This window comes from Morchella sextelata (assembly GCF_020137385.1).
Source record: "Morchella sextelata strain SCLS chromosome Unknown scls_7, whole genome shotgun sequence".
Taxonomy (NCBI): domain Eukaryota; kingdom Fungi; phylum Ascomycota; class Pezizomycetes; order Pezizales; family Morchellaceae; genus Morchella; species Morchella sextelata.
This window is the reverse complement of record NW_025408622.1, coordinates 1,699,973-1,723,758: the sequence shown is the minus strand read 5'-3', so window position 1 is coordinate 1,723,758 and position 23,786 is coordinate 1,699,973. Positions and strand designations below refer to the sequence as shown.

General features: G+C 48.1%; 10 protein-coding genes across 10 annotated transcripts; 4 read left to right on the top strand and 6 right to left on the bottom strand.

Moving 5' to 3' along the window:
- Positions 1–2,244: 2,244 nt before the first annotated feature.
- Positions 2,245–3,728, top strand: H6S33_012134 (uncharacterized protein; the record flags this gene model as incomplete). Its single annotated transcript, XM_044843512.1, has 4 exons — positions 2,245–2,669; positions 2,729–3,021; positions 3,079–3,381; positions 3,439–3,728. The coding sequence occupies 4 exons, from the start codon at positions 2,245–2,247 to the stop codon at positions 3,726–3,728; spliced, it is 1,311 nt and encodes a 436-aa protein (XP_044695802.1).
- A 2,822-nt stretch (positions 3,729–6,550) lies between these two features.
- H6S33_012133 (uncharacterized protein) lies at positions 6,551–7,118 on the bottom strand (the record flags this gene model as incomplete). The annotated part of the gene is made up of 3 exons (XM_044843511.1): positions 6,551–6,570; positions 6,645–6,950; positions 7,001–7,118. 3 exons carry the CDS (start codon positions 7,116–7,118, stop codon positions 6,551–6,553), a joined length of 444 nt encoding a protein of 147 aa, XP_044695801.1.
- Positions 7,119–7,879: 761 nt separating this feature from the next.
- H6S33_012132 (uncharacterized protein) lies at positions 7,880–9,148 on the bottom strand (the record flags this gene model as incomplete). The annotated part of the gene is made up of 6 exons (XM_044843510.1): positions 7,880–7,942; positions 8,022–8,378; positions 8,451–8,590; positions 8,644–8,760; positions 8,831–8,903; positions 8,975–9,148. The coding sequence occupies 6 exons, from the start codon at positions 9,146–9,148 to the stop codon at positions 7,880–7,882; spliced, it is 924 nt and encodes a 307-aa protein (XP_044695800.1).
- Positions 9,149–10,671: 1,523 nt separating this feature from the next.
- On the top strand, positions 10,672–12,497 carry H6S33_012131 (uncharacterized protein; the record flags this gene model as incomplete). Its single annotated transcript, XM_044843509.1, has 2 exons — positions 10,672–10,953; positions 11,010–12,497. 2 exons carry the CDS (start codon positions 10,672–10,674, stop codon positions 12,495–12,497), a joined length of 1,770 nt encoding a protein of 589 aa, XP_044695799.1.
- A 914-nt stretch (positions 12,498–13,411) lies between these two features.
- On the bottom strand, positions 13,412–13,955 carry H6S33_012130 (uncharacterized protein; the record flags this gene model as incomplete). The annotated part of the gene is made up of 3 exons (XM_044843508.1): positions 13,412–13,545; positions 13,630–13,843; positions 13,920–13,955. The coding sequence occupies 3 exons, from the start codon at positions 13,953–13,955 to the stop codon at positions 13,412–13,414; spliced, it is 384 nt and encodes a 127-aa protein (XP_044695798.1).
- A 1,453-nt stretch (positions 13,956–15,408) lies between these two features.
- Positions 15,409–16,407, bottom strand: H6S33_012129 (uncharacterized protein; the record flags this gene model as incomplete). The annotated part of the gene is made up of 2 exons (XM_044843506.1): positions 15,409–15,737; positions 15,795–16,407. The coding sequence occupies 2 exons, from the start codon at positions 16,405–16,407 to the stop codon at positions 15,409–15,411; spliced, it is 942 nt and encodes a 313-aa protein (XP_044695797.1).
- Positions 16,408–17,078: 671 nt separating this feature from the next.
- H6S33_012128 (uncharacterized protein) lies at positions 17,079–18,081 on the top strand (the record flags this gene model as incomplete). Its single annotated transcript, XM_044843505.1, has 4 exons — positions 17,079–17,116; positions 17,181–17,292; positions 17,355–17,397; positions 17,474–18,081. 4 exons carry the CDS (start codon positions 17,079–17,081, stop codon positions 18,079–18,081), a joined length of 801 nt encoding a protein of 266 aa, XP_044695796.1.
- A 336-nt stretch (positions 18,082–18,417) lies between these two features.
- On the bottom strand, positions 18,418–19,137 carry H6S33_012127 (uncharacterized protein; the record flags this gene model as incomplete). The annotated part of the gene is made up of 2 exons (XM_044843504.1): positions 18,418–18,994; positions 19,052–19,137. 2 exons carry the CDS (start codon positions 19,135–19,137, stop codon positions 18,418–18,420), a joined length of 663 nt encoding a protein of 220 aa, XP_044695795.1.
- A 1,459-nt stretch (positions 19,138–20,596) lies between these two features.
- Positions 20,597–21,305, bottom strand: H6S33_012126 (uncharacterized protein; the record flags this gene model as incomplete). The annotated part of the gene is made up of 3 exons (XM_044843503.1): positions 20,597–21,029; positions 21,096–21,178; positions 21,237–21,305. 3 exons carry the CDS (start codon positions 21,303–21,305, stop codon positions 20,597–20,599), a joined length of 585 nt encoding a protein of 194 aa, XP_044695794.1.
- Positions 21,306–22,570: 1,265 nt separating this feature from the next.
- On the top strand, positions 22,571–23,193 carry H6S33_012125 (uncharacterized protein; the record flags this gene model as incomplete). Its single annotated transcript, XM_044843502.1, has 4 exons — positions 22,571–22,696; positions 22,739–22,831; positions 22,901–23,085; positions 23,154–23,193. The coding sequence occupies 4 exons, from the start codon at positions 22,571–22,573 to the stop codon at positions 23,191–23,193; spliced, it is 444 nt and encodes a 147-aa protein (XP_044695793.1).
- Positions 23,194–23,786: the final 593 nt, after the last annotated feature.

Below are 23,786 nucleotides of genomic sequence, written 5' to 3'. Positions count from 1 at the left end.
CACCCATACCTGACCCTAACCCTTTATACTGATAAATACTTTCGGTCGCGTGTGACTATAGCTACATGTACCTATTCAATATTCGTAATATCGGTAGGAAAAGGGGGTTACGGGGCTCGCCCCTGTATTGGAGTGAGCTGAGAGGGTCTAACACTAATTACTCGGGTCTGAGAACTACATGTAATACTACTGACTGTAGGATGCAATAGCAGTCCATCTCAAAAACGTCAGGTATATATACTCGGGGCAGGCAATAAGAACCTGAAAATGCAAGCTGCAAGCAGGGCTCAATTTGATGTAGCTTTTCGCCAGCCGCGAATCAGAGGTCGTTACCATCAAAAGTCATTTTCAGGTTCTTACCTGCCCCGAGTACTACATGTAGTATCTTCCTGACGTTTTTGAACTGGGCCATTATTGCATACACCCAAGATCATGAACTTGGCTTATTTTTGTATGGCATGCAATATCAGTCGCGTCCACAAACGTCAGGAAAATACGAGTAGATGCGAGTACTTTAAAGAGGGTGACGCAAGTCGTCTAAACTGCTCGAAGATGTCTTGTATGACCGTTAGGCTTGGTACTTACATTTAGGTACAATACGCAGGCGGCTGTGTATCGATCCCTGCTTAAGCAGCCTACATGTACCTACATGTACTTTTAGGCAAACTACACGTAAGGATTCACGAGAGCAAACACTCGGTAGTATCATTAAACCCCCCACCGTCATTATAATCATCAGACCTACATCGCATATACTTGGCGCATCATTCAAAAGACCTTTCTTTCTACACGTTAGTTATTGATGACTTGATACCAGTAAAAGGAAAACCGTGACCAAAATTCGACCATAATGCGTGTATACGTGTTTCTATTTTTGTTTGAGGGTGTACGTGGGTTTGAAACTTTGAGCTCCTTGTAGTACCCATGCGAATATAGGAGACTGCCTATCTATCCCGCACCCTGGTACTCCGCAAAGTTACTTATCCAACTGCTGAAGATCACGTTCCCGTCCTGTGGCAGATAACCTAAATGAAAATATCGGGAGCCAAGATTGGGCGATGTCTTCTTCGTGATAAGCATAAGTTGAACAAAGATTGGAGTGGTGGAACCGCGCGGCACCTATTTGGACCCTTGTCTCAACATATGATCAACCGTTTCCGGGCCAAACAAAGCCGTAACATGAACCATGTGAGTAGACACTACTTAAAAATGTCCCACTACATGTATGTACCTACTACTACAAAAATCGATCTGAAATTTCTCGATGCTACAATATATGTTGAAAAACCTCCGCCCCAACATTGTTTATCTGATACGACACGATAAGAGGCGAAGTGAGGATGTGTGTGCTATGCACTTGGAAACGCGTCATTGTCCGCTAGATATCTGTTGTCAGTTCAATACTTACGTCAAAAGGAGGCTTGTGTGTCGCACGAATAGAATAGAGTTGTCGCGTAATGTCATAAGGCTGAGCAAAGCGTTGCAACGTTAGAACCCAACCACTTCATCGTTCATCACTCGTGCGTTCTTCCTAATTCATTTCGCGTTGGTAACTGAATCATGTTTGATGAATTTCCTTTGATGAATTTCCTTTGATGAATTTCCTTTGATGAAATTGAAAAACACCCGGTGCCGGAACTTCAATATTGCTAGCAAATGCCTCAACTACATACTCTATCGGCCTAGGGTCTCGTGAAAAGGCGTCCGGGAAAAATAATCGTGAGATCGATCCGTATTCGGTCTTCGGATTCCGGAAGACGGACCATTTTCCTCATCAAAGATGAAAAGTCTTGCTCGGAATGCCCAGGACCCGGTTTCAACAAGGTTGTAATTTATGAAGCGAGTGGTTTACCGCCAACAAGTTGCCGAGGCGCAGTGGGCGTTACCTTAAGGGGGCGGCGGGAGATTGGACATTTACCAGCACTAACCAGGGCTGGCCGTTATTTATGCGTAAGCGGTAACTCGTGGCGCAGGTTGTACCACCTCGTACCTTATTCTGACCTTTGTCGCCCAGCCTCCAGTAAATCCGTTCCGTGGCAGACAAAAGCGTGAGTTCCACGCGCCGACGGTGTTCCGGGCCAGTCAGCAGTTGCATTCATATATCTTCATTATTCTCTTCTCCTTCACCCTTTCTCACTCCTCCCATCTCACGTCAACCCCCGAGCTAGCATTCTGGTCTAGCAACAACCATCCATCAACAAACACTCTCCCTAGCAACCATCCCAGGACTCTCCATTCGACGCGATGAAGTCTCCAACCTCAAAACTTTTTCCTGCAATGTTGGATACTCACTCTAAAACATTCACCAAACAAACTTTGGTTGGATGGCCGTCGATACCGGGTCTCAAGAGGATGAAGAGGAAAATTGGATCTCGCATGAGAAGTGGCCAGGCGCCTGGATCTTCTTTAGCAGCTCTGGAAACCTCATTTGATCCAAGGGATACCCTCAAGTCGCTAAGGGCGCATAAATGGTCAATTTATGATGGTCAATATGTATTCATCATTATTTTGGGCATTTTCTGTTTGTCCATCATGGAATTCCCGGGCCCGCTCATCAAGACTGGAGTAGCAAGTCTTTTGATGCTTGCTATGCTCATGCCTATTACAAGGCAGTTTTGGTTGCCGTTTCTTCCAGTAGTAAGTTGGTTGGTATTGTTTTTCTCGTGCAGGTAAGCAATTAATTTGTTTTCCCCCAACGGGTCACGTGCCAACATCTAACTCTCAACAGATTTGTCCCAGCCGAGATTCGTCCACATATCTGGGTCCGCGTTCTTCCCGCACTGGAAAACATCATATATGGTGCAAATCTTAGCAACATCTTATCGGCACATCAGAATGCAGTCCTTGATGTTTTGGCGTGGTTGCCGTATGGGATCATCCATTTCGCTGGCCCCTTTCTTACAGCGGCAGCGCTTTTCGTCTGGGGCGCACCAGGAACAGTGAATGTTTTCTCTAGTAGCTTTGGATACATGAACATTATTGGTGTTTCAATCCAATTGTTTTTTCCATGCGCACCGCCATGTAAGTTTTTTTTTTTTTTTCTAGTACTATTGAAACACTGCTGATCTTTATTACCAGGGTACCAAAATCTGCACGGGTTCTCCCCGGCGAACTATTCCATGCCTGGCTCTCCCGCGGGACTTGCTCGCATTGACAAGCTCTTCGGACTTGATATGTACTCATCATCATTCACTGCGTCTCCTATGGTCTTTGGTGCCATGCCATCCCTACACGCTGGATCGGCTACCATCGAAGCTTTGTTTTTAGCGCAAGTCTTTCCTCGTCTTAGATGGGTCTTTTATGGTTACACCGCATGGATTTGGTGGGCAACACTCTATCTCCAGCACCACTATGCTGTTGATTTGATTGCTGGTAGTTTGCGTATGTTGGATCTCGCCCCTTACCATCCAATTAACAATAAACTAATGATTTTTGCAGTCGCTGGTGCTGTCTTTTACGTCGCCAAGATCAAATTCTTGCCCCGAACCCAACTCGATAAGGAATGCCGCTGGGATTACGATTTTGTCGAAATTGGCAACAGCTGTTCCTACGATCTCACCTACAGCCTTCATGATTTCGATGGTGACTACCACTCTGAAGATGATGAGTGGACCTCGGCATCTTCTTCGTCCGTTTCCTCCGGGTGCAGGACTCCGGTGGATGACACTGCCGGATTCTGGGAGTCTGCGAACGAAATCTCTAATATTGAGGAATCGGATCGCGTATGATAGATGGTGGCTACAATCCCGTATCATACGCGGCCTTGGTCTCACTCGAAATATGAAAGGGTTCGAGGCTAAGTCTCTTTTAGTTTTCTTTTTGTCGTTAGACCCCTTTTTGTTTTCCGCGTCAGACCTTCCTGTTGTTTTGTGTTTACGGGTCATGGCGATCATGGGACGGTGTTTGGGTTTTTTCAGCTTCTTGTTTATATTGTTCTATACCTTTCAAGCCCTTTTTTATTTGATCTTTCAGGGCAAGATCTAATGAGCCAGTTTATCTATATAATGACATTTTAGGGATTTTTTATATCTTACGTCTTCTGACGAATGAGTATCGGAACATCGTTCCTGGCACTCGTCGTTGTGTTTTTATTTCATTGCGTTCTTTTTGCTGTGACATCAGCTCTTTATTATTCCTGATGCCTATTGTTGATCTTTTTCTTCTCTTATATCTGAACAAAGGTGAATCGGTTTTAATGTGTAGGGCCTGATATTGGTTTGGGGTTTTTTGATTGGATGCGCAGTCTGAGTTGCATCTCACGCAAAGGATCAGAGAAGAGGTGTGCAAGATATCCCACAGTTTACTTTTCTTAACTTTTTGGCTGGTGTTTCATATCTCGAGAAAGTTATGTAATTGCTAAAGATAATGAAATCACCGGGTTTGCCAGTGACGAGCGAACTTCGCCAGTCTATGGTATCCTCATCGAAAAGAACAAAAAAGAGCTATCAAAACATGCGCAGAGAAGACGAGACCAGTTAGAGCAGAGCTTAAACAGGACAGGGATGGGGTAGGAGGCTAAGATAGAGTTACATGACGTTGAGCGGCCACTCAAGGGTTACAGCGCGACAAGTGGTGGTCCGCTCCGTTAATTGGGCCAGATAAGCAGTGGCACAGATCGATTACGGATCGTACTCTAGAGTGGGTTAAAACAGCATCTCTCCCTGACCTGTGGGTAGGCATGCAGAGTAGACACTCTCGCATGTGTCTAGACTGACTGTCTGTCTGTCTGTCTGTCTGCCCAGGTTAGTCTCTCTCCCACCCTCCTGTTTGCTGCAATGCACCGGGCTCGTTCGTATCTCTGCTACATACATGCTCTACCTATGGTGCTGCACATCAATTGGATTGGGGGCTGATGTTCAATGTTGAAAATTTCTTCCCTGTCATGTTCCTCATTCTCCTTATCACTGATCTGTCCTCTGGCTGGCATGCTGCTCGTGGTTGCTTTTGTTCGCCAATCCCCAATCATGGCCAGGCCGATGTAATCGCAATCAGGTTAATGGTATTTTAAGTATACCGGGGGATGGAAATTCTTGGTTTGCAGTTCTAATAGGTGTTGTTATATGCCTGGGACTTACCGGGGGTTTGTTTTGGCTGCGACTGTGGTTGGCCTCGAAGCCCAGCGGGCTGGGTACCGATACCAGACGGATCTCCTGGGATTAGAAACTCCGTTTTGCAAAGCTACAATGCAGCTCTGATAGGTCGGTATTTGAAACTGTGACTGGCCAGATCAAAATTTTCTTGGCCGGGTCCCCAAATATAAAAGTCGCCGTCTGCTGTGTTCTAGAGAATTCCCTGGAATTGGAAATTTGTTTTGAACCTCGGATAGGCTTTCACGGCCCGAACGGCAGATATGAGACTGACTGGCCAGAGCCAAGCTTACTAAATGCGATCCCACAGTCCTGGTTGGACTGGGAAAGAAAAAAGAGACATGCGTAGAGTACATGTGTGCATGGCATGTCTTTTCAATTCCCTACTCTATTCGGCTACATGTACTTAACCGCACCGGCACACCAATCGGTCTACCAATACCTTAATAATGCTCTACTGCTTTCTGGATGGTGGAGGCAGCAGCATGGAGGAAAAGAAAAAAAACTCCCCAGGCTGTCCGCCGCGTATAGTTATACGTGTTCGAGATCACCAAGCCATATAAAAGCATCACTCATTATGCTCGCTTATGGGTCTTCGATGCCGCAGGAAGGCAGGAAAACTAGGCACACAGGCAGCAGACAGCAGACAGCAGCAGCAGCAGGACATCTCAACGGTAAGTATGGAGAGCGAAGTGCATCACTACATATCCGCAATTTATTCCTCTCGCCTAAGCGATGGGTGGATAAAACAAAGATTTTTTGAAGAGTCAACGAAGAGCTGTCTAGAACAGTCCATGCTGATATATTGCGAGTGATGGTTTGTGAGGCAGATGGAATGACGCGATGTTCCATATACTACATGTCATATCGTTTCGTTAATGTGTAATAAATTTTCTTATGATTCACAAACAACACTCCAACTCATTATGAGATCCTAGACGTAGGTATGCTCTCAACTAAGGCTGATGATTAGAAATCTGCTGCATGCAGGAAAAAATTAAATATCCTAGGGCCAATTAAGGCCTGTTTCGGGAAACTCCATGAACATAGTAGAACAAGTCGCAACTTAGGGCCAATTAAGGCCTGTTTCGGGAAACTCCATGAACATAGTAGAACAAGTCGCAACTATCAGCCGGCAGATGTGGATGCAATAACAACATAATGTTACATCAATCATTCAATCACAACGAGTTTATAACGCATAAAACAATCAGTAACTATAAAATGGCTTCTCTTGGCTTTAGCTATGTTAGATCTCGTAATACAACCCAATCATCGGACCTATCAAGTAGCTACCGTCGACATATTTTTTCCCCTTTCGATTGAATTCCATGAAGTCTATCCTACAAAACTAAGTTTGACAATTTGAGAGTATGAAATGGGACCTGAACAAAAACCAAAATTTAAAGGCGACAAGAGCAGATTACATGTCGCCTGCCACCGTAAGAGCTGTATTTTGCAAGCTACCAAGGTCGGAAATGGCCTGGAAAGAAGACAGTATTTTGTTAGTACTGTTGCACAGTTAAGGGCCGATCAATGATAGTGTGGAGTACATACCTGTGTCTCCAGGATAAGTTGATGACCCATTAGATCTAGGTGGAACATCAAACCCCCCAGGGGGCGGAACGTCAGGAAATTGCTGCTGTTGCTGCTGTACCGAGGTGCTCTGTCTCCCTCTGTTTCTCTTTAGATGTCGTCGGTTTAATGCCCAATCTGCAAACCAGTCCGTCTCGCATTTCTCGAATACCAATGGTAATCTCTTGATCAGATCCGACTTCGCTTCGGCGAGAATGTGTTTCGGGATCCTGGTGAAGCCGGTGTCTTGATCAACGAGTCTATGTTTGTCATAGACCTCTTGGACAACTATCACCTAGGCATTAGCAAAGTAGCTTGAGATGAATAATGGTCCCCACCTTCTAAAATGTTTGCTCTCTCTTCCATTGTGACACCCAGAAGAATCCAGACCGCGAGGGGCCTTGCATTGAGCTTTTCTCGTGGTTGCCTTATTTTCTCGGACTCCATGGCTGCCATGCTGTTCGGTCAGATATTGAGGATCTAGTGAGGGGTGTTGATGTTGATGATGATGGCGATAGTGATAATCAACCGGCTCGTGCCCTCCTAGAAGACTAGGACTTGAGAAGGGGTAATATCCATATGCCAAGATATAACTCAAGACCTATGCATTTCTGTGCTGCGATTCACGAGCTGTCGCTTGTGGGCCAATAGTACGGACATTCACTAGCTGGCTGGCTCATTGGTCGTCGATACACAACCACCAAATTGGCAAATTCCGTAGCTCTCCACGGACCTCCTGGAGACCCCGGCTTGCAGATGGCTGCCGTTACAAAGTTTGACAGCAACCCCAGAACACCGTGGCACAATTTTTAACGCTTTGTGGACATATGCAACAGGCAACCTGTAGTCGAGTGAGAAATAATGACGCCAGTTGAACCTGCTTTGCGTAATTTGTATCGTCGTTTCCTTAAACTGCACTGTTAGCAAGCGAATTTAGTAGGATTGAAAAGCAATGCCTATTCTCTGAGATTCATGTATGAAGAATTCTGGATCAATGTGAGTCACTTAAGTTGCAAGGCCGTGGGGTAGCCTGCGGCTTAGGATGAATTAGAGATCATCAACTGCGCGCACCTGGTCCCACAACTTGAAATAAAAGCTGCTATTGGCTCTTGTATTTTCCTTTCTCACGATTACTTCACACAGCTAGCATTTCAAACGAGCCTTAAAATACCGAGCGCACCAATGATGACTTCCATCGCTCCTTTCTCCCATCATATTTATTCCCAGGGTCCATTTCTTTCGACGAATTCCTTGAAGCTCGTGGCGGGTTGGTTCAAAATCTAACGAGTAAGGATCAGATACACAGGATGTAAGAGGATAGAACGCCGTAGCTTCTGTCGATCAGGTGGTGATTCATACCTTCAGTGATTCTTCGAGACTTTCTTTGGCATTAGGGCCATAATATTGATAATCTCGGACTAGTCTGAAGTTCTCTAGCATTTCAGTTGCAACAGCCTTAGGCAGGAAACCTCTGAAGACTTCCTCAGGTAGTTGCACATATTTTGCGGGTTGTCCCGTGACTTCCTCAAATGTAGTCATGACCTCGTTGGGAGTGAACCAGCCTGATGCCCCCAAGATCTGTTTTCCTCTGGGCTTTGCGTAGTCTGAAGATAGAATCGCTGCAATAAACTTGCCGGTATCAGCTGATGCTTCGAAAAGCGGGATCTCGGTGTCCCCTGGGAAAGTGAACGCCAATGTTTTTTTCCCATCCTCGCCCTAGAATCATAGTGTTATTATGGGCTGGTATATTTAGAATAGCATGGAAAAGAAAAGGTTGGACGGCTTTACCAATTTGATAGCGCTCTTTAGGTTCTGCATGTAGAATCCTGCCAGAAAGAACGTTGCCGGAACCCCGAGTGCATTGATGTACTCCTCGACTTCAGCTTTACCATCAAAATGAGGGACATTTGACAATTTCCCACCGGTTACTGTGATAGGGTTAAGAAGAGCTATGGGCCATGTAGATCTTTAGATGACGTACATTTCGTGACATTAGGTAGCGAGGACCAAATCAAGTGTTCAACGCCGATCTCCTTTGAGACGTCCGCGATGTTCTTCCCCTGTGTCACCTCAACCTCTTTCGATGCCTTTTCCCAGTCTGTTCTTCGTTAGCCGCCCCCGAGCTCTTTTGTTGACATTGAGGCTGAAAATGAGGAATACACTCTTACAATTTGTCACAGCGAAAACTGAATGCGCTCCGATCAAGGCATTGCGGAGCGTCCCTTTATCGAGTAAATCTGCCTAGTCAATCTATGGTTTTAGTTGAATGTCTTCAATGTTGTTCTGGATCCTGGGGGATACATTGAGCATACCTTGACTACCTCAACTCCTTGTTCTGCTAGTTTTTGGGCTGCTGGCTTTGAAGGATCACGAGTGACGCCGCGAATTTTGAACTCCTTTGACAATTTGGGGTCTGCGAGGACACTTCTAATGACCGACCCACCTTGGTTGCCGGTAGCACCGAAGACGACCAAGATTTTGCTCATGGTTGCTCTTTATTCTTTTAGGGGAAATGGTTTAAAACGAAAGTTGATAGGTGGGTTGTTAAAATGTTGCGTTATTGAACTTCTGCTATTTTGTATGTAGATTCATTTAAGAGGAGGACAGCAAACTTTATATCTAAGTTCTCAGGCCAGCTTGTACGACTTAATCTCTCCATTTCTAGAGATAATCGGCCAAATTCATGTCCCGAAATTATTCAATGTTGTTGATACAATCGTAAAAGCATTATCAAGCAATGGATTACTTATGTCATGACGTCACCGTTTCTTACCGAAACAGGCGGGTATGCACATCATCTATTTTGGAGTTTACTTTCTTTATGCAGTTTGTGATTGTGTGTCTGTTTCAGCCTCGGGGACGTTGGCATTAGCAATACTGTGCAACATAGTTTGTATCGAGAGTGATAACTGTATAGTGATGTCTTGTGAACCATTGCTAAAGTATAATCGGTCTTCAATACTGTGCAACATCGTTTGTATCGAGAGTGATAACTGTATGAGTGATGTCTTGTGAACCATTGCTAAAGTATAATCGGTCTTCATATCCGGACAAACATACTATAACAGTAATTTTTTATTGTCGAGTACAGAAAATTCTTGGGGCTATGGCCGGCTAATTGGTATGAGTCAATATAACATGGCTGCGAACGGTATGTTAAGAATTTATAATTTATTGTGACCTTATACCTCAATACCATGAGTTTAAAACGCAGATAAATTTAATGTGATGATATCCGTCCACATTAAATGACCCTATGGTTTCCTTGAAATTTCACCTCACATTTATCCCTTGGACGGATGAAACTCTCAAATTCGCAGCCTGGACCGTGCACGCACTTAGTCAGGTAACCTCCTTGCTTTTTGTGTGCGGTAATTATAATACAGCCAATCAAAAATCAGCACGAGTTACTAGATATGGCTAGTATTAGCTGAAAGAGGGAAGCTGCGAATTTGAGAGTTTCATCCAAGTGATAACCAGTCTAGCATCGAGAGGCTTCTTCGGAGCTCAGCTCTGGGATAATTATCTGTAATGGAGAATTTCTCTCCCGAATATGATTTCGAGGTGTCCCGGCCGAGAAGGTTGTAATGCTTGGTATCCCCCGGGCAAGTACTATACATAATACATTACTGTAATTACTAGGGGGGCCACCTCGTGACCGCGAGTTGTAAGAACTGTATTATGATAATTATGGGAGTGCTTCAATGGAGGGCCTTCGCAAACCCCATCCGCCTCCGTCCGGCTCCCTCTACACTTATGGAGGCGCCTTCGGCCCCATCCCCTCCGCTATCGGCGCCATAGATTTTGGTGGGTGGGCTAGTTGCTATGCAGGGTTGGGGGCCACGGCTCTCAACCAATCAGGAGACAGAGAAATCGGAAAGATCGAAAGACAGTACATATTAGAAGATGCACGTGATCCCTATTGTTACTGCCAGGTGTCGCGATCCGCGACACTTGAGCCTCAACACCAGTGTAGCCTGCCTTCTACAATCCCGTCTGAACTGTAACAATGGCCTCCACCTCGGGGCCCAATACAGCTTCTGAAGTTGCCAACGCTCTATCTACAGCGGCGGTAGAGCAGCCTCCTTTAAATGCAATAAACTCGGTCGGTTCAAAAGTGACAAAAACGCCCCCCCCAGACACCCCCGAGAACATTCGCACTCGATCTTTCGTTATTCTATCTTTTTGGATCGTGGTTATTTCTGTAGGAATACCACTATGGTGGATTACAACCGCCATATACCGGGCACCGCTTCCGTTAAAGGAGATGCAAAGCTGGGCTGATGGAAGGGTGTGTTTCTGTCGATGTATCCCCCTTTCATGGCGCAGGAAGCTAAAGGTCAATAGGCGTGCAGAGCAGAATTTCCACTACTCATAGATGTAGAGGCACCATTATTACCGGACCCCGAAAATCTGCTGAAGACCGTGCAACATGCGCTTGATGACGCGAATGACTTTTCTGCTCATCATCTGCGACTTCGGCTCTCCACGAATGCACCAAAGTCGCCAGAGAAAGAGGAAGACGAGGTTGTGGCAGCGACTCTACGGCTCTCACCTGGCCCAGCCGGAAAACCCCATTCGTATAACTTAACTCCATCATCACGTGTGATAAACCTATCTTATTCGCCTTCCTACAATCCCTCAACAAGCCTCTCGGCATTTGTGGCCAGTACTCTTCAGGAGATATTTGCTGAGGAACAGCAGATGATTTCTTATCTTTTGGCATCGACTACTTCGAATCCTTCCTCTTCTCCTGTAACTTCGTCCAGTACTTCGAATGGAAATAATGGCTTGGGTAAGGTCAAGGTTAATACAGCAGACATAACACGCAAGATGAGCCGAATAGTGAGATATTCTCCAACGTACCACTTGACGTTTTCTCTCTTCACTGCATCAGGACTACCAAATAGCTGGGATGTCGAACATGCTATTTCTGAATACCTACAGCCACTTCTTGACGCTTTGGGCGGAATTAGTACATTTACTGTTGATTCTCAGATCCAGTTTTACGCATCATTGTCTTCGAGTGTAGCCCCAACTTGGGTTCCAGGTCCAGAGGGGGAAGAGCAAAAAGGGCAGTGGATACTGAAGAAAGAAGACCTCACTAGCTTTATAAACAGCGCCGAGTGGCCATTGGTCAGCATCACGAGCTACCCAACCATCAATTTTATCATTTACATTCCGTCGAAGGATCAATCGCCTCTTCTGATTTCGGACAGTGCCACGAACGCTTTCCTTCTGCCCCAATGGGGTGGTGTCATGATTATGAACCCTAGCCACGGTTCTCCAAATAGCAGCTCCTCTGGCTCAGAGCTTACATCGCACCTGAGTAAAGAAGCGTTGAAGCCAGCGCTTGATCTTTTTGCTACCCAGCTTCTCTCACTTCTTGGGGCACCAACTCGTCCAGCATCGCTGCCCATTAGACTTGACTCTTTAACCCGTCAAAGATCTGCTGAGCTCGTTGTCTCTGCATCTTCTACCCTTGGTTCCTTATACAGACTGACTCTTGCTCTCCCATCTATCTCCATCCCGTCTTCGGTTTCTACTTCGGTAGCTTCGACTCTCCTATCACTGAAGAATGCATGCCGCGAGCTCAAGAACGGCCGATTTGCCGGCGAGGGCGGTGCTTTGGAAGAAGGTAAGAACGCTGCCATTCAGGCCGAAAGAGCGTTTTTCGAGAAGAGTATGGTTGGCCAGGTGTACTTCCCCGAGGAACATAAGATCGCCGTCTACCTGCCGCTCATGGGGCCTGTTGGCGTTCCGTTGATCATGGGGGCCACAAAGGAGCTTGGGAGGCTTTTCAGAGCTTGGAAGGCGCAGAGGGCTATCAGGTAGCTGAATATGTTTGGGTGTGTGTGAAGTAATTGAAGTTTGCTTTGTATCTTAGTTAGTTCTAAGTTTTTGGACACAGAGTAATTAGCTTTTTTTTTTTTTGTTGGCTCATATTGCGTCCGCGGAGTTTTGAGGTTATTGTATTGTTGGTTTTGTCCACGCAGAAAGCCGCAGACAGGCGATTTGTGTTTGGTGGGAGGGCGGGATAGAGTGCTAAAAGATCATGTATGGTAGGCTGACCGCACTAAACTGCTGTGTAATGGCTAATCCCTTTTGATGTCTTGGCTTTGCGAGTGATTGTTCGTGGAGAATCGTTAGACCAATCGAGCTGTCAATGATCTCTTGGCAATTATAGTAGCATATGTTCATAGTTATCACTCTAGACAGCTGATAAAACAGCAAAAGAAAAAAGAAAAAAAAAGGTAATGAGGAACTTATGATTGCGCACCGACTGCCAGTTCACCCCCGCTAAAACCCCAAAAGACACAAAAACGAAACCACAAAAAAAAGAGAATCCAATCCACTGCTCCCGTCCGTTATCCCGCAAAGCAAAAACCAACTAATTAAACCAGTCCCTTAAGCTTCCATCTACTCCTCCACCCTGTCCATAGGCTTTCAAAAAAGAAAAAGGAAAAGAAAAAGAAAAGAAAAATGTTATAACTATGGTACAATACTCATTCATGCATTCACCACTGCGCCGAAACCCCGGTCAAGTTATGTTTTTTTTTGTTTTTTTGCAATTCATTCCAGTCCTGTCAGTCTTTTTTGCCGTCATCTTATTGTCCACTGTCTGCGGGTTTCTCTATGTAGTAGCAGCTACTACTCCTCATATTGCCTGCACCCGTTATACTGCCCTGCCCCGAACCGAACCGAACCGAACCAGTCGCCACCACCCGCCACTACTACTAGCTAGCTACCTAGAAGTCCTCCGCCTCCTGGAAGAACATCGTGAACGAGATGATTGTCCCGTAGATGAGCAGGCCGCCGATAATCGACATGACCATGGCCGAGACCTGGATGATGCCCGAGTGTGCCAGGGCCGCCGGCAAAGCTACAACCACACCACACCTCTGCATTAGCTCATATTTCTCCACCCCTACCGCCCCCCCCCCCCCCCTTCTGAGGTTGAACTTACCAATCCCCATGACGACGAAGAAGCCCGTCAGGAACCTGCCTAGATCTAGCCCTAGGCGGCCCGTACTGTCCATGAAGTCGTCGGGGTTGCTCCAGCACGAGCAGATTGCGTTGGGCAGCGGCGCGATGCAGTATGTGGCGACGACGAGCAGCGGGAAGTAGTTTCCGTAGAGCGCGGAGGAGAGGATCACGAGGAGGAAGCCGATCGCGAGGACCTAGGTTGAGTTGCGTTAGTTAGTTAGCTGGCCTGCAGTGGGTGGGCTGGCGGGCGGGGGGGGGGGGGGGGCTTACGAAGGCGAGGACGATGATGGTTTTGAGGCCGGCCATGGTGGTGGGGGGGGGATATGATGTGCTGGGTATGTAGGGGTGCTGGGGGGAAAGTCGTGAGTCGTGGGGTTTGCGGTGTGGTGGTGGGTGCGTTTGGATGTTGAGGTTGTATGGGCAGGCGATGGGGCTGAGTGACGCGAGGCACTTGGGGTTGTGAGTTGCCAAGACTGCGAGACTGGGAGGTACATACATGTAGGTATTTAGCTACAGCTGGTGATCGGTTAGATACTACAAGCTCCAAATTAAAGCTTCTAACAGATTTGGCTTTGGTCTCGTTAACGAGTCTAGGGCGGATCTGTCGCAAGTTTTTTTATTTTTATTTTGCGAATGGCGATGTCATGGATCATCACTCGGAGATATCATGGTGACACAAAGGTCTGTATGTATGTATGTAATATTGTAACGTTGGCGGAGATCTCGGTTTTCATATTGCAGCGCTTCTCTTTGGCGATGCAGATGCACGCAGCATCGATCACATCCGGGTTGTCGGGTCGTCGACTCGACTTGCAGGATAATGAGCGATCTTATATCTCTCCTAATTGTTTGCATACAGGAGAACTGCATATATAGATAACTACATCTCTCTATACTTACAGAATTAAGCTTCGTCTGACTGTTATTCTAGGAAATCCCCACCCGTGAGTATCATTGCTCATAGCCCTGATCACCGTGAGCTCCACCTAAAAAGATGCCAGATATACCCGGCCCGACTTCTTTACTGCACCTGCTCTAGCTCTCAGAGTACCGATGCAAAGGGAACCGTAAGCCTCTTATCGTACATCGTGAAGAAACCCCACGTGAGAGCAACAGCTTCCCAGATCATTATAGTCTATTATTTTCACCGATGTTAGCCTTCATCGCAATTGATGTCGTGAGTGCGGTGGTTCAAGCATATTACAAAGAGGGGTGCCATTTTGTTCTGGTGGTGGTGGTGGTGGTGGTGGTGGTGGTGGTTTTTACTGGTGATGGTGATGATACGTGGTGTTTGAGGTTGTGAGGGGTTGCTAGCTTGAGGGATGAGGGAAGATGTCGGGTGGTGGCCTTTTTATGTAAGGACTCTGAGTTTGCATGACGTCTTGCAGTCGTCGATTGCGGGGTGAGAACATTGGGTCATGGACTGTCACTCGACGCGCATGGCAGACACCAGCGGGCCAGGACAGAAACAGTCAAGTATACGGGGTGTTTTTGGCAACGCGTGTACAGTCATATTTATCATTGACACGGAAGAAGAAACAGACTTGTGTAATGCAAGAAAAAGAGCGCAAGAGCTAACAAGCAATGCAGTGCAGTGCAGATGCAATTAGTCACCCTGTATGTATAATTGTACTTTTCCTCTTGTAACCTGACCCAAACCAAACTAGACACAAAAGAAAGAAAGAAAGAAGGAAAGCCGGACCAAACAATACCAAAGAGAGAGAAAGAATAAAAAAACACCACCAAAGAATCTACTTTTTTACAACTGATCATCAGTCTCCAGCATGACCGCCTCACCAGGCTTAAACGCTGGCAGCCCGATGTACGGGCAGCCCGCGCACCTGAACGCATCGCCGAGGTAGCAGCTCCCGCACGAGCTCGCCTTGCCCTCAACCGTAAAGTCGATCTCCGCCAGGTCATCCGCATTCAACTTGATTCCCGCCGCGGCCTTCTCCTTTGCCGCTGCGAGAGCCTTGTCGGCCGCTGAGCGCTGTGTGGCGTCCTCCTCCTCGAGCTTCTCCTTGAGACCGCAGGTGCAATCCTTGCATGCGCGCCTACGCTTCCCGGGCTTGGGGCGACACTCGGCCGCTAATCTGTGTTAGTAAAGCGTCCAGCGATAACGGGATAGACGGGGAGGTAGCTTACGTTGCTGAATCGGCGCTGACAGATCGTCGCCGTCAAGGAGCGTCGACTCGTCAATCAACTCGTCATCGTCATCCAGGTCGTCGCCAAAATCAATGAACCCGACGCCGCTCGGCGCCGCCGCCACCACCACGGGCGCCGCCGGCTTCGGCACCGCCGCGGGGCTGTCGGCCTTTCGTCGTAGCTTCAATGGCACGCTCTTTGTGTCTGGCTTTACGAGGGACCCGTCGTCCGCCACCAGGAAGCCCGCCATGAGGAGAGCGAGCTTGTCCGCGCTGACGGGAGTGTTGTTCTGAGACCGCCATTTAGCGCCCGGCGCCATGGAGGCAAAGACCTTTTCTAGTATTGGGGCTGAAGGCTCTGATGTCGCGGAGGGCGTGGAGAGGAGTAGCACGGAGGTGTAGGTTGTCGCTGGGAGGGAGACGAGGCCGAGGGCGAGGCGGTCAAGCATTTGGACATCGGTGGAGTCGCGCGGGAGCGTTGAGAGGGCTGACTCGAGGAGCGCGGGGGTCGAGGAAATGGACGGCGGGCATAGCAGGAGTGTTCGCCCTGTGGGTGTGGGGGCAGGGAGGGAAAAGTCGGAGGATGTGTCGACGAGGACTGCTGGTGGTGACATTTTGACTGGTCTCGTGAGTCGAGGTAAGTACTCTGCTAGGTGTATGTTTGCGTTAAAAAGTGGGTGGGTTTTTCTGGACTGTAATTGAGTGGTTTGGTGCGCAGAGAATGTTTTTATATCTGTGTGGGTTGAGGGGGGTGAGAATTGTCTATCGGAGAGGGTTGGCGGTGGGATAAAAACTCCGTGGAGAAACAGCTTAGAAATCTTTCTTTGAAATCTTTAAAACCTTACACACGATTCGCTTGTCTCCGCCACTAGAGAAATGGCCCCGCCCTGAAGTCCGCCATTGCAGCTTACCCGGACGACAGAGATAACCAGGCAGCATCTTATCGGAGGGGAGCTGCAGGGGGAATAGCGGGGCAGGCAGTATTGACCGTTTTTTGTTCAAGTTGCGAATTATTGTCAATTGTTTTGTGTTGTTCGAGGAAAGGGAGCTCTATTAAGAACTTCCTAGAGCTCATATAGTAATAATTGCAACTCTGCTCTCCAATATCAACTCGCTATTCCCTGCTTCCTGTCATTTCCGTTCTGAAATCTACCACACCTACGTATTGCTCAGAACTAGGAAACCTCCGCGTCAACCCTCAACACCTCAACCCCACGCACACAGCATCGCCAGCATATCCATCACCCCCGCCATCCATCATTTTCTGAGCATCCAAACATTCAAAATGTTCAGAAACAACTACGACAACGATTCCGTCACCTTGTAATACCCCCTCTTCCATGATCCGCTGAGAAGATGAAACCCCCACTAACAACCTCGACAATAGCTCCCCACAGGGCCGTATCTTCCAGGTCGAATATGCTCTCGAGGCTATAAAACAGGGTTCCGTCGCCGTGGGATTGGTCAGCAAGACACACGCCGTGCTTGTTGCCCTGAAGGTATTGTCTCCCGTGATGGAATGGGATAAGAGCACCTTGCTAACGGGACCTGTTTGGCACAGCGGAACGCGGAGGAGCTGGGCAGTTACCAGAAGAAGATCATCGGTTCGGAGCACCTCCCACACACCTTCACAGATAGCTCTAGAATGGAATGCTGATGGGAGAGGTGCATGTTTTATAGGAATCGACACCCATCTCGGTGTAGCCCTCGCCGGCCTGGCCCCCGACGCCCGTGTCCTCTCAAACTTCATGCGCCAGCAATCCATGTCCTCCCGCCTCCTCTACAACCGCCCCGTCCCCGTCGCCCGCGTCGTCAACGCCATCGCCGACAAGGCCCAGGTCAACACGCAGCACTACGGCCGCCGCCCATACGGTGTCGGCCTGCTCGTTGCCGGCGTCGACGAGACCGGCCCTCACCTCTGGGAGTTCCAGCCATCGGGAATGGTGCTCGAGTACCGTGGGGCGTCCATTGGTGCCCGCTCGCAGAGCGCTAGGACGTACCTGGAGCGTACGTATGAGGAGTTTGCGGATAGCAGCAGGGAGGAGCTCGTCCTGCATGGGTTGAAGGCGTTGAGGGACTCGTTGGCGCAGGATAAGGAGCTTACGATTGCGAATACGAGTGTTGCGGTGGTGGGCGTTGGCGGGGAGAAGTTTAAGCTCTATGATGGAGATGAGGTGGGTGAGTGGCTTGAGAAGCTCGGGAATGTCCAGAGCAGTAGGGGTGGGAGGGGGGCCGAGGAGGAGGAGGCTGCAGCTGCTCCGGAGGAGACTATGGATACAACAGAATAGAGTAAAAGAAAAGTTCGTATTCCTGTAGTTTTTCTTGTTTTTCTGTCTGTCTTCTGTGAATAATGGAATAAACAGAGCTATGATATCAATGAGTGCCAGTGCTTTTTTTGTGTTTTTTTGTGAATTTTGAATTAATACTAGGCTCGTGGAGAATTAGGGTTCTTTCTTCAGGATAAAACACTATCTGGTAACTATGTATAATGTAGTGACAGGCAAGAATTCTAAAATTCGACCTAATAACCCCAACTCCATAGTTTCAAAAGAAAACCATATTCCTGTGAACCATATATAACAAAGGAAACCTATTTAGCTAGAAAACTATCACAACTAGTCTATCTACTCCAAGCCCCAATTGAGATTCATTCTCCCGGACGCGGGGACATAATCCCGGATCCTGTCTGCAACCTCCTCCGCCGTCTTCGCCTCGACAATGATACCCTGGGCGCCTGGCTTAATGAACCCAGCCTCCACAGCACTCCTCACCCAAGCCAGCAACCCATCGTAAAATCCATCCACATTGAACAATACAATAGGACAGGCATGGATCCCCAACTGGTTCCAAGTAACAACCTCGAAAAGCTCCTCCATCGTCCCGAAGCCGCCGGGGAGCGCTACAAACGCATTGGAGAGCTTCCCCATCATGCTCTTGCGTGTGTGCATGTCGTTTACAACGGTGGTCTTGCCGTACTCGGCCTCGTCGGGCGTGACCCCGCCCTGCTCGAAGGCGACGAGTGCCTGCGGGACGATGCCGTGCACGTTGCCGCCGAGGGAGCGCAGCGTCCGCGCAACGGTCCCCATGAGGCCCACGGTGCCGCCGCCGTAGACGAGGGACCAGTTGTTGGCGTGCATGGTTGTGGCGAGGGCGGTGGCCGCGGTGAGATAGGAAGGTGAGGTGCCGGCGTTGGCGCCGCAGCTGGGAGGGGAGTGTTAGTATGGGCTTTGTGGTGGGGGGGCGTGGAGGGGGAGTTACAAAACGCAGACGGAGAAGGAGTCGGAGCTGGGGTTTCCGACGGAGGGGGTGGAGGTGCCAGTACCGTTCTGAGATACTGCTGCCATGGTGAGATGTGGTTTGCTTTGGATTTGGGTGTGGTGAATTGTTGTTGTGCTCTAGATGAGATTGTAGAGAGGTAGGTAGTGGTAGTGTGTGAGTAATATCTTTAGTTTCCGAGTTCTCTCAAATGTTCTGAAGTAGCGAGCTAGAGTAGAGAAGACTCATTGCTTTATATAACCACTTTTCAGCTCCCCTCACCCCCCCCCCTCACCGATATCATATCCGCATGATCATGATCCCCTTACCTCGCCTTCCCTAGCTACCTGCTTTACTTGGTCGCCTCGTCGAGCCAATTGCATTGCTATGCGGACGTGGTTGCGCTCCTGCCTGGTTGGCATAAGCCCCAATTCTCTGCTGGAGAAAAAAAAAGAAATATAAACATCGGTCATCTGCGTCAAGTCGGTTGAGCCTCATGTCGTCATACCTTTTCCTGTCTCGAACGGGGCGAGCTAATCAATGCTTCCCTCTCAACCCATGTTGGATACACCAGCAATGGTGCGCCGAAGAAGATCAAACAAATGGAGCATGGGAAGGGACCCGACTCGATTACTTTTGTAAACTTGCAGAGCTGGGAAGTTGTTCCGGCATGTTGGCCGTACAGGGGGTTGTACGCAATTGAGTTACCTAGGTTGACGCTGGCGATGGAGACACGGGTTTATGCTGTTTCTGATGATCATGCAATGCGCTGCACGGCATCGGGGAGGCTGTTCTGGAAGACTTCTGACGTGGGGCGTTCATAGGGTCTCGATGTTTACCAGGTCTTGGGCTTACGGTCATATCGTGGAGCTGCTAATGGAGGGACAGGGTCATAGATACTCCCTCGGGAGTGGGGGTTTCATGGAGTGTTGGGAAAGCCTATTTGTTTGGCAAGTGTTTAAATGGAGTTATTGGATGCAGAGTCGGCTCTATTGGCATCGATGGGTTCAAAGGGGACGCTTAGTCCCCTGACCTATTGCATCTTTGATCCAATTGGGCTATGGCCTCTACTCGAGGTATGGTGAATCTGGGCTTATCTTGGGATTTGAGCCTGTACGGCATGAATTGTTTAAGGTTGTGAGAGAGTTTACGGCATTGTACAGAAAGGTTAAGCTTTAGAACAATATTATGCGATTCATGACCCAGGCCGGCCTCTTTTTGATGCAACCTAGTTTCGGTGCTGTTACTTAGTTATTGAGAAGGAGCCGGATCGGGCTCCAGCTCCGACTCCAGCTCCGACTGCAACTGGTCTCGGACTGACTTACGGATACAACTGCGCAGTATCTAAGAGCATCTTAGTTCATGCGTATACTTGACAAGTACCTCCTGGGTCTCTAACCAGTTGGCTGCTTGTTCCTAGATATTGCTTCCTCATAGTCAACTAGGTTCCCAAACCGGAACGCAAGGACCGCTCTATGATATTTATACCTTGATACCTACATACGTACCAGCAGCTACCCCGGACATCCCAAACGCCATGTCAATTGCCTACCTCCCAGTCCACACATCCCCCCCGCTCATGAAGCCGCCCCTCCCCATACCCATGCCCGACCCGCCTCCCCCGCCTACACTCCGCTCCTTCGGCCTCTTCGCAACCTTTCCCGCGTCGCGCACAGCCTTGACAATCTTGCCTAGATCCGTCTCGACGACGCACCCGCCGATGATCATCTCTTCGAGCGTTGCATGCAGCGTCTCGAAGTTGAAAATGAGGTCGAGCTCGCAGACGTTCTCGAAGAGTGCGTCGAGGGCTTGCACGAACACTTGGATTAGGTCAAGGAGGCCGAGGGGGGATTCGAGAGAGTCGCTGATCACGATGAAGTAGAGGGTGGCATAGTGCCGGTATAGGAGGGTTGTGGGTTCGTCGCCGGCGCTGGTGTTCCAGGATGTTGAGGAGGAGGAGCCGGCGAGGAGAGGTGGGAGGCTAGTAGTGAGAGCTGTGAGTTAGTATCTACATGGAGTTCAAGCATTATTGAGCAGGGAGAGCTACGGGAGGAAGTTGCAGGCGGAGGCAGGGCGGTTCGAGACGAGGGAGAAGATCTGGGTGAGGAGCTTTTGCTGTAGTGAGACGTCCTGAGAGGTGGTTAGTTGGTTATTTTGGAGAAATGTGTAGTAGAAAATCGAGACGAACAATCTGGGAATAGAACTTTGTCAGGCGCGGCTGGCCGTTATTGTTGAATACTAGTACGGCGTTGATCATGGTGAGAGCTGTGATTTGGGATTGGTTGCTTTGGATGGAGCTTCTTGGTTTGACTGACGTTGGAGGCTCTTATCAATTAGAGATCTTATCAGATCTTATACAGCTAGCGTGATATCTAGAACCACTTTCAATTTTCATCTACGAGACAGTTGCCTTGACCAAATCTATAACAGAGGTAGCAATGAACCGTTTCATTCACTCTGATTTGCCCTGATCTGTTTGATCCTCATTTTAATCTCGGGACCTCTGACCGTTCTCTAACCATTATACGTCAAATGACCCGATAAAGGCTACATTTTGGGCCTCTTTGACTGCGGCCATACCATCCATACTAGGGGACCACTAAGATCAACAATCTCAATTCCTTGTACAACATTTTCCCCAAAAACACTCTGGACCGAACACAAGGACTAAGTCTCGGAGCTTTGTGAGTGATGAAATGGTTAGTGATTCGGGGCCTTCGTTTCAAACCGTCGATATCTGTTCATAATTAGGATTCCCGAGCTCGAGATCGATAATATACTCTAACTTATCAGCATCTTAGAGCTTTTATCTGAGATAAGATGGGACATCGCATGTGCAAATCATTGACCCCCGGGGGAGGGCTTCCAATAGCGAATCTTTTAAAGTTTTTAAATCTGAATACAGTACTGTCTTCCAATTCCTCTTGTTCCGGGGCCTTAGGTTGTACAATTGTAGTCTTATAAAGTTGGAGTTGTGGCAGTATCTTTGGTTGTATATCTCAGACCGCATCCTGACAGATTAGGGTACAGGCACGATAAGCAGTCCCAGAAACCCTAAACAACCCACACACATCACAGCGCTGCCCCACGATCACGATGGCCGTAGCAACCACCAACGCGCCAAAGTCGTTTCTTCGCCTGGACAACCGATTACGACAACACCGACCACCAAACGAGCTCTCACGACCCCCGAATTCACACCAACTAATTCAAAATGGTAAGGATTCTCTATGTCTAATTTTCGTTTTTTTTTTTTGTCCGTCCATTTTCTGGTGGTGCCGAACCGGGATTATTTTTCGCGATACCGAGGCCGAGAGGGACGACTGTTTCTTGGAGCGGAGATGAGAGATAGCGGACCTTAAATTGTTTCGAGGTTCGGGGTTTTGCCGGGGTTTTCGGATGTGGGGAAGGGATGGATGTGGGGGATTGAACGGGATTCGCATTCGGTTTGGCCAGTGGCGTCAACGGCACACAGATACCTATCAACAAACTCGATACGCTGTCTAAACATACATCAGGATCATGCCAACCGTCGCCATTCAGCTCGAAGCAATTTGGAGATTTTGGATAGAGGATGAGCTGGGAACGAAGCTCCGGACACAGCAAACCAGCATTCGCCACCACCGGACATATATGATGGAAATAAGAGTCATGGCTCAGAGTGCTCGCTAACAACTCTAACTCCTCCAGGTCAACGTCCCCAAGACCCGTAAGACCTACTGCAAGGGCAAGTCCTGCAAGAAGCACACCCAGCACAAGGTCACCCAGTACAAAGCCGGAAAGGTCCGTTCTCGTTTCCCCCGAATGTCAGCACCCCCGAACGTAAACTAACGAAGCTCCTCCACTCTCCAGGCCTCTTTGTTCGCCCAGGGAAAGCGTCGTTATGACCGTAAGCAGTCCGGTTACGGAGGTCAGACTAAGCCCGTCTTCCACAAGAAGGCGAAGACCACCAAGAAGGTCGTGTTGAGACTGGAGTGCACTGTCTGCAAGACCAAGGCCCAGCTTGCCCTGAAAAGATGCAAGCACTTCGAGCTTGGGTACGCCATAATTCTCCCCGCAATTGGTGTTAAAAATGGTACTGACATGCTGGTTTCCCTCTCTTTAGTGGTGACAAGAAGACCAAGGGTGCCGCTCTTGTCTTTTAAATGCAATAAAAAAAAACCCGGTGTTTCATTTCTCGTTTTTTTTTTACATTTCTTTCTTTCTTGGTTGGCATTGGAGGGGATTGGCAACTTCGGATCAAAAAGTAGTAATGTCATCGTACTGCAAATCTGAAGAAGTTGGCAAAAAATTAGAGATAACGTCAATATGTTGTTTCTAGTAACTAGTCCTAGGGACCGGGGAAGGAAGAATGGGTGATGAGGAAACCTATCTATATACCTACTACCTGCCAGCCATTGTATAAAGGGAAAAAAAATGGGAAACAGTATCATCAATCTGCTGGCATAGTTTTTTGGTGATTCGGTTGGAGAGCTCTCAAATAGAGACTATTTTTTAATCAGGTTTGATGTAAGCGTATACGAATTAGAGGCACTTAACTTAATCTACAGTAAATCCCTTTGTATGTGGCCGTGAGTACTGGTTTTCTCCAAAATTCAACAAAGTGTCGCAAGATCCGTCGTCACAGGCCGAGTGCGGGATTGTGATTCCCTCTTGGCAGATGGGTGATATTACTCAGTAATCCTTTAAAAGGACGCGTGTAGAGAAGGTCGGAGAACCTTCACCAGACTTTCCCAGG